Raw genomic sequence first — 8,953 nt, 5'->3', positions numbered from 1 at the left:
TCAAATTTAGAATTTTTCAAAATTTGAAATAATCAAATTCAAAAGATTTGATATATACTTGGGTACTCTATGTTATTTTTTCAAAATAAAAAACCTTAGTAATGATTTAAAGAATAATTTAAATAAATTTTAAAAAATATTAATTGTTCCTTATTAGATTCATAAATTAATGAAAAAGAAAAGCCTAAGTTTTTCTAAATCTGACTTTAAACATAAAATTCAGATTTCTGTTCTTAGTTTTAACTTTTTATATTTTCTAAATAAAAATATTTTCTTATTGTTCTATACTAATTTCTCGTTCCACTGGTACCCTTAATACGGAAATACATAAGTATCTCAATTTGGAAAAAAACGTAAATAATGAATGTTTTATTTAAATAATAAAATGCCAGTGGGCTGATGCTTGTGGGCCGACTTATAGCATAAAAAAATATTAATCTTTTATTGATTTATATGCCATCTCTAAATATTTAAAAGTGTTTTCTATAGTATTTAAAATTTACTCATAAGATTCAAAAATAAAAAAGTAAGTCTTATTTTATTTATTTTAAATATTTTATAGACAGCAAAGAATTTACCATATTTAAAGTGATATATATCATAATATCAACCGTTATGTGATTGTTTGGAGAACATATCTCTTCTTAAATCTGGGTTTGCAGAAATCGAAATACTTGATGCAAGCACTTACGACAGCAAGCAAAATCATGGAATTTCTCTTTCTTTTTTTTTACAAAAGAATCTTAATAATAAGCACTCTAAAATTTAGCCAGCTTTATTGCATTAAAATAATCAAAATTCTTTAAGATACTATTTAATTAAATAATTAACTAAATCCATTGAAATCTATTTTTCTTAAATATATTTTGAACATTTAATATTTTAAGCTCTAAAAACTTGTATTTTGATTCATGTTGACCATTACTACCACCTGAGATATTTTATTAAACTTCTTAGGTTTGAACTTGTTGAACAAGCCAGATCACTACTTAATAAGATGTGCATGAGCGAGGTGAGACAAAACACAACATAAATCACAATAATGGAAGATTTGAAGTTACATGGGTTTTGGTTCAGCCCCTTTACTATGAGGGTGGTATGGACCCTAAAGCTGAAGGGTATAGCATATGAGAACATAGAGGAAGACTGGGTCAACAAGAGTCCTGAACTTCTTGAATACAACCCTGTGTATAAGAAGGCTCCAGTGCTTGTTCATTCTGGAAAACCCATATGTGAATCCATGATCATTGTTGAATATATTGATGAGATATGGCCACATTATTCATTGGTTCCTCGTGATCCGTATGAGAGAGCTCAAGCAAGGTTTTGGGTTAACTATGCTGATCAAATGGTAAGTTTTTAAAAACATAATCTGTAAGATAGAATTTATATTATTGGTTCAAAATGTCAATAATGATGGAATAAATGTTTACAGGTTCCTGCATTATTTGCGGCACTCTACTTCAAATGCGGTGCTGGTGAAGAAAAAGAGAACCCAACAGAGAAGATCTGGGAACATCTCAAAGTTATTGAAGATCAATGCCTAAGTGATAAGAGGAAATTCTTTGGAGGGGACACTATTAATATTGTGGACATAGCTTTTGGGTCACTTTTCAAAGTTTTATACACTATAGAAGATGTGAATGAAGTGAAGGTCATAGAAACTGAGAAGTTCCCTCTCTTGCATTCATGGTTCAATAATTTCAAGAATGTCACAGTGATCAAAGAAAACTTCCCTGATAGGGAGAAAATGTCAGCTACTATAAAATCTATCATAGAGAAGGCGTTGGCATCTTCCTGAGAAGTCATCAGTATGTGATTTTTAATATCACCAAACACCAACCTTTGTCTTATATAATAGTAATGCTTTGTCTACTCCTACATGTAGAGACTTCGATAATTTGTAAGGTTTGCCAAAAAACTTGTAACTTTGTTTGCAAAACCTTCTAATCTCAATATGAAATAAAGTCCAACAAGGAACATTGGGCTTAGATATAAAATTAGTACTTATATATTCAATATAATTGAAATTATATGAAATATGACTGGAGTTTCCCCTCGAAATTATTTTCTCTTTCGATTCCTTTCTCAAATTCCCTCTCTATTCTCCCTCTTTCTCGATAATCCTACTATTGTCATACTGTATTTTCCTCACCATTAACTAGGTTTCTTGGACCAGTCAATGAGATTAAACTCTCGTGATTACATTTTATTTGTGCCATTTTGCATTGCCACAAGCCTTTACAAGAACATAATACATAATTCTGTATTCTGATGTTACATCACCTGCTGTTGATATACTTAAAAGAGTATGAGTGCTACAAGAAAAATATCAACTACTAGATAGGGAATAAGGAGGTACCTTTTTGTTTTGTTCTAAAGGAGCCAGATCTTATAGGGCTGATCTGTTATGTGTTTGATTGATAAGATTTTGTTGCATGGAACCCGAATTGATGAGTAATCAACATCAGCATATCTGAAAAGATTATTGTACCTCACTGCTTCCAGCTAGTTCCTCAAAGTGACTAATGACATCTTCAAGCTGAGAAATCTGAGTCATACACTTGACATGCAGTTCATTGGTGTCAAATTGATTTGGTTGCCACTGGGAAAGACCATCCCCAAGAATCTTCAAACCACTTTTCAGCAATTCCACTCCTCTGCTAATTCCATCTGGAAGTTTTCTTTTCTTATTTGATTGGTTCTTGTCATCAATTTCCATGCTCTCAAATCCCTGTCTCTCTTCAGCAATGGCTGAAAACTTATGAACCATCTGTTTCAACATAAGACCTTCTCTTACCAGCAACTCAAGCTGATCAGGGCAAGGTGCAACAGTGAGAAGAGCTGTTTCCTTATTAAGAAATGTTCTGAATGCAGCCATGAATCTCTCCTTGTTTGCCTCCACTCCTGAAACTATATCATATGCAAGTGCTGCGTCTTGTGGAACAAACCTCCATAGCTGATTGCACTTTGTGCGAGCAGCGAAATATCCAAATGCTGTCATTGCCAAGTGAATGAATGCCCAGTGCCGCTCTCTCAGAAGACAGTGATATAATTCCCAAACAGCACGGCTCTTTGCGTCATCATCGGTTTCCAACATTTCCATGTGTATGAGTCCTGACATGAAATGAGCCAAATTCGGTTTGCATTTGTACAAATTTGCAGGAGGCTCAGAGTCAGAGATAAAGATATTTTCAACTGCCTTGATGACTTGTCCAATATCATTTGATGCATACAAATGCTTCAGATATGAGATGATCCCTAGAGTTTCGCTGAAAAGCCGAAGACATTGATCCTTGATTGCTTTGTCTTCTGAACTCTTATAGTTACAAGTAATTGAAACCAAAAATTTCAAGGTCCTTGCATCAATATCAGATAGTCCAACCTGGCTGCAGAAAATGGCAAGAATAGTGTTAAAGCTGTAAAACATCCTGGTTCAGTGAAAGAGAAACGAATTATTTGTTAAGTGTGTGTGTGTGTAACTAATAATAAATGAACAATGTTGTTTCATCAAAGTTGTCGATGAAGTCAAAATAATCAGACAAAATTCTTTGTATGGAATTGTTTCTCAATTCATCTGTCAGTAAATCAAATGGAAAACCTTCAGTTAACAGAGAAAAACACAGAATTAGTGAAGACTCTGATCTCCCATCTCCCACAAGGGACATGTACACTTGGTTAACCATTGATTCTGCGCCATGTGTCAGAAGCAAGCATATTGATCTTGCCAACTTTCGGAAGGAAGAATAAGAAAGGAAAACTGATTTTGAGGATGCTAGCACCTTAAGTAATGAGCATAGCTTGGTAATGATGCTACTTGCCATCTGTGTTTCAGCATGTCGCAGCACAAAACACCAGCATTCCATAATAACCTCCCAGCAAAGGAAGTGCGGATGAAAGAAATTCTCTAATAAGAAAGACTCCAACTCTCCCCAAGCTGTACTTGAATAGATCACAATCATGAAGGTTTTGAATGCTTGCAAGAGGGAACTAAACATAGGCTGCCACACCAGCTGTGCAGTCTTTCCAGATCCATACAGTAAAGGAAGTTGCAAAACAAGCATGTGACAGTACACATCTTCCTCACTTAAGATATCCAAGATCCAATGGAGCTTCTGAACTATCGACACTTTGATATCTTCATCAAGCCTAAACGAATATCTGAGGAAGTTAATGAACAATGCAACTCGGCTTATGATTAGTATTCTTGCTCTGTCCATACCTTCACAGGAACTGCAGAAGATCTCACTAACCCATGCTATGTTACAATCAGCAAAAGTTGGACCTTCAGAAACCCCCTCAGTAGTGAACAATGAATCCAGTACCTCAAGCTTTTGTTTCAGTTTTAGTTGATCAGAATGAAGCAGAGACAATACCAAATCCAAAGTTGTTTCCTCCAGTAGGTCAGTAATTACTGAAGATGCACATTTCAGAAGATTTTCATTACCTATAAAGATCCTAAACGAAGTGATCATCAAGACAGTGTGTGTAATCTCCTTGTACACCGTGTAGGCTTGATGAGGATACATCGAACAGATTTTAACAGCATTAATCAGGAAAAATTTCACAGGCACAAAGACCCTTTTTGCTTCAGTCACGGAAACTGTTTCCCTCAGTGATGAGGACCAAGACTCAGCAGCACACTTCAGAGGCTCGGTTATCAATGCAAGCAAAGTTAACACTATATTTGTCACATTCACGTCAGCAAAACGTCCCCCACCAGTTTGAAGCAGAGAAACAACCCCTTTCCAGGATACGTTAAGAATGTTGACTGAATTGCCACCATCATTTGCAGCAATGACACCAATTTGAGATAGCTTGTCTATGGCACATTTTGTTATGTTGATGGCATGTTTAACATCAGTAGGCCTATCAAGGCTCAGTACATTTGCATCACTGGTATCCCAGTTTACCAATTCAGAACCCCCCTTGCACAATTTTATGACAGCATCAATGAGGGTATGTGCAACCTTCAATATGTCAGGTCCAAATGATGGGATTTTCTGCTTAAGGACAGAAAAGAGATATCTTTAGCAAAAGGTAAAAATGTTGGGGAGTAAAATCAAATGGAGAAATTTCATTTAGAATTAGGTGTTATCTAAATTGTTTTCTTTTGAGATTTTACCTTCTTGGTCTTCCTCTACCCTCTAAACTCACTCTTATATAGTTCCACTGTTGTACTTACATTATAAAACCAAGTTAGGCAAATTCCAGCTATCTTAATAAATTCAACATTTCCCTGCATAAGTTTGTTCCTGACCCTATGTTTTCCGGTATGTGCACTCCTCCACCTCAACATTTTTATCCCTTATACATAGAACATCTCATAAGGGTCAAAGTTCCAGAGATACACCATAGGATTGATAATAAGTTAATAACTAACAAGTCAATGAAATAAATCTTTCATTGAGACTGAAGGTTATTTTGACACTACCACACTACCATATTTTGGTAATAAAAGAGTTAGACTTCTTTATGGTTGTGCATGTCAAAAACTTGGTAAAATATGACCAGTACTGGTAGAGTGCCAGCTAACCAATTTTACAGTGCCAGTAGATTGCAGTTCAATCCTAAATCATTTACCACACAAATGTTTATACAAATGTGTGTTTAACCTGCTCCATAATGTCAAGCTTCATATTCAGAGATAAACTGATTACCTTTGCCTCCGATATTGAATCTTTTGTTAGATTTAATGCTTCTATTGTGAAGGTTTCAACAATGTTCATCAACTCCTTGTCACCAAAATCAGGGAATTTCAACAAGGCTGAAAAGGTTGATGCAGTAAACCTTAGGATCTCCAGAAGAAGCTGCACAATATAAATATAATTAGCTCAAAAGAAATTTGATATCACTAAGAAAATTTTCAAATCAATGTCTCGACAAGACTGGAAATTGAGAACTCTTCAAAGGGCTTTACGAATAGAGAGATATAATAATCAAGAAAAACCTATATTGCGGGAGTTATTTTTATTGCAACGAGAAGAAAAAAATTTTAATTTCATTGAAACTACTAAAGAGAAAAAAAAACACATCCAGATAGACAATAAATAATTATTTAAAAAACAATGAAACCAGGTAAGCAATTTTTCTGTGTACTTAAATAAACTTTTTACATGACTTTAGGTTAAGGGCTTGGAATTTGACAAGTAACTCCTACCTTGTAAAATACAGAGCTATGTTCTTCCTCCTGAGAATCTTCTGTTGACAAAAGACTCATTTTTAAATGCTTGCCACACCAGACACTTGCCTAATTAATGAGATGATGTTATGAGAATACACATATCATCCCAGCAAAGTTAAGATGTAAGGAGGTGTTGAAAGTATATTCACTTATGAAGACAAATTACAGACAGATAGGAATAGACAAACCTTGGCTCCAAGAGATAGAATTTGTGGCATACATCCAGAAAGGCAAATATCCATGTGTTTTAAAGCCACTTGTAGAATGCTTCCATTTAGCATGCACTGGGTTACATCCAAGCATGTGAAGTCCTCCCAAAATGTCAAGCTTGCAGTTAAGGTAAAAGCAACAATATAAACAATTAATAGAGTTCTGAAATAGAATAAAAGTCGAATAAATAAAACAGGCAAGGTAACAAAAGTTTACTAGCGAGTAACTTCTCTTCCATATGCTTCTTAAAATAAATATTGTAAGTTATATAACGCTTGGTCACCATGAAATTTTGTCATTTTAACCCTAAGCATCGAGGACAACCAACAAACTCAAGTAAAGTTAGAATTCTAACTCAAATATATCCTATGAGAATATACCTATTACTAAACAACGTAATCTTACAGGCTGATCATCAATGAGGTAATCAAACCTAAACTCTTGTGGCTTACATGAATTTACCCTAATCCTCAACTGTTAAACTTGCAGTGTTTACTCATAAAATAGTAAACTCAATCGTGGAGACCGAGACCGGAACTTATAAACTCATAAAAGTTCAGAAGTTCGCTAGAGAGTTTGAACATATGTCGCATGCTTCATGTGCTTTCATACATATATACAGAGATTCTCACACAACAATGTAGCCAAAACATTCACAAGTACTCAAAATTCATTACCAGAGAGAAACTAATTTGTTCATTAGAAACCTCCGTTCACCTATCAATCCAAATACATAGTCATCCGTTTGATTTCATTTGGCTGGAAACACTCAATAAATTAACAGTCACAAAGCTACTTATTTACAAGAACATAATATTATATAAAATTGAAGGATACTGTGAGGCATTTGATGAGAGAAGTGCATTCAGAATCGGATGCACCGTTCATTTCTAGAGTTACGAGATCGTTGAACAACTGAATACGATCCTCCACAGTCTGTTCCAGATCCAGTTTATCACAAACAAGTAAATTAAATCTCTACTTAATCACGCATTATATTAACTAACTAGTTCTACTAGTTCTAGACAGTTTAATAACAATGATAGTAACAATAGCATAAGAATCCAAAATCTAAGATGAGAGAGAGAGAGAGAGAGAGAGATGAAGAGGAATTAGGTTACCTCAGAGGATTTAATGGAATCGAGTATGGTTTGAAAACGGTTCCCTTCCGCCATTTGATATTTTCCACTCCCCGACTCTTCTTTCTTCCTACTGCTATTTTTTCATCTTAATTTCTTTTATATCTATCTCCGTATGTATATATATCATTTTTTTCAAATGAGTGTTTTGCTTTGGTTCCCGGGTTTTCCCGCCTTTTTCAGCTATGGCTCACTCTTTTTGTTTTGTGTTCGGGATTCGGATGATCGGATCTCGCCTCTTCTGGCGTATTTAGGAGAAAAGGTCATTCGATGCGAATGCTTAATTTATGTGCGATACGGTTTGAAGTGGATAATTTTTTTTTGGAAATTCGATTCGATTACAAGCGGTTTGGATTTGCAATCTTTTAAATAAAAAAATAAAATACATATAACAAGTCTCAACATCAAATTTTAAATAACCAACAATGACATAACAAGTTTTAACAATATCTTAAAAAATCAACGATAACATAACAATAGAAATAAAACTATAGGTTAATTAAAATAAATAAATAAAAAATATTTTGAACATAAAATATTTATTAAATAATAATAATACATGAATAATAGAAAATGTATAATAAATTAAACATATTATAAATATAATTATAAATATAATAATAAAATAATAATATTATAGCACATTGTGTGGTTTGGATTGGATTGGATCGATTATGAAAAATAGATCCGAAATTCGATCCAATCCAGAAATTTACAAAAAATAAAATCTAATCAAATTTGAATTAGTACGGTTTTAAACAATTTTCGGTTTAAATTGAATTGGATGACGGTTTAATTTGGATCAGTTTAAATTTGAACATCCTAACCGTATTCATTATCCAATATCCATTTACATTTTTGAAAATAGCACAATCTCTCATGTTTTGAAATATATAAATTAATCTTTAATATTTGTCTTAGTTAAATAATATAGTCTTTTTTAAAATTTAATTCGTAATTCATTAACAATAACTACTAATATATAACATTAGCACATGTCACCATTAAGTATTTATATATATGAATTGGATTAATTAATTCCGATAATAAAATATAAAACAATTTCAGAAGAATTTATAAAATCACAACAGTTTTTAAAAATTTTAAAATTTTCAAAATAATCCTTTTTTTGAATATTTTTTTTCAAAAATTAACGTCTTATAATATTTTTATTAATTAAAATAATAAAAAATTATTAAATATCATAAAAAATAATATTATTTAATTATTAACATATAATATTTATATTAAAGTCATAGAGAATCATAATAATAATAATAATAATAATTAAATCTACGAAATAATTATATTATTATTTATATACTTAAAACTCAAAAGATATCAACACTAAATAAATTTAAAAAAATATATATTTTTGTTTAAGTTAAAAGATTTATTTTTTCTTGACAAAATTATTAAT

General features: G+C 32.6%; 2 protein-coding genes across 2 annotated transcripts; one reads left to right on the top strand and one right to left on the bottom strand.

Annotated features, from left to right (window-relative positions):
• Nucleotides 1-927: 927 nt before the first annotated feature.
• Nucleotides 928-2,040, top strand: LOC107466562 (probable glutathione S-transferase). Its single transcript, XM_016085550.3, has 2 exons — nucleotides 928-1,351; nucleotides 1,436-2,040. Exons 1-2 carry the CDS (start codon nucleotides 1,043-1,045, stop codon nucleotides 1,799-1,801), a joined length of 675 nt encoding a protein of 224 aa, XP_015941036.1. The 5' UTR covers nucleotides 928-1,042; the 3' UTR covers nucleotides 1,802-2,040.
• Nucleotides 2,041-2,043: 3 nt separating this feature from the next.
• Nucleotides 2,044-7,614, bottom strand: LOC107466474 (uncharacterized). The gene is made up of 7 exons (XM_052254590.1): nucleotides 7,516-7,614; nucleotides 7,232-7,330; nucleotides 6,373-6,507; nucleotides 6,161-6,250; nucleotides 5,661-5,810; nucleotides 3,484-5,006; nucleotides 2,044-3,419 (listed from the first exon to the last, which is right to left on the bottom strand). The coding sequence occupies exons 1-7, from the start codon at nucleotides 7,567-7,569 to the stop codon at nucleotides 2,486-2,488; spliced, it is 2,985 nt and encodes a 994-aa protein (XP_052110550.1). The 5' UTR covers nucleotides 7,570-7,614; the 3' UTR covers nucleotides 2,044-2,485.
• Nucleotides 7,615-8,953: the final 1,339 nt, after the last annotated feature.

This window comes from Arachis duranensis, chromosome 9 (genome assembly GCF_000817695.3).
Source record: "Arachis duranensis cultivar V14167 chromosome 9, aradu.V14167.gnm2.J7QH, whole genome shotgun sequence".
NCBI classification, from domain to species: domain Eukaryota; kingdom Viridiplantae; phylum Streptophyta; class Magnoliopsida; order Fabales; family Fabaceae; genus Arachis; species Arachis duranensis.
The sequence above is the reverse complement of the archived record's forward strand: the minus strand, read 5'-3'. Positions and strand labels throughout refer to the sequence as shown.

Coding starts and splice junctions, on each gene's coding strand:
- LOC107466562 (XM_016085550.3), top strand. CDS start 1,043: ATGGAAGATTTGAAGTTACATGGGTTTTGGTTCAGCCCCTTTACTATG. Junction 1,352..1,435: donor TTAACTATGCTGATCAAATG/GTAAGTTTTTAA, acceptor AAATGTTTACAG/GTTCCTGCATTATTTGCGGC.
- LOC107466474 (XM_052254590.1), bottom strand. CDS start 7,569: ATGGCGGAAGGGAACCGTTTTCAAACCATACTCGATTCCATTAAATCC. Junction 7,331..7,515: donor ATTCCATTAAATCCTCTGAG/GTAACCTAATTC, acceptor GATCTGGAACAG/ACTGTGGAGGATCGTATTCA. Junction 3,420..3,483: donor ACATTGTTCATTTATTATTA/GTTACACACACA, acceptor GATGTTTTACAG/CTTTAACACTATTCTTGCCA.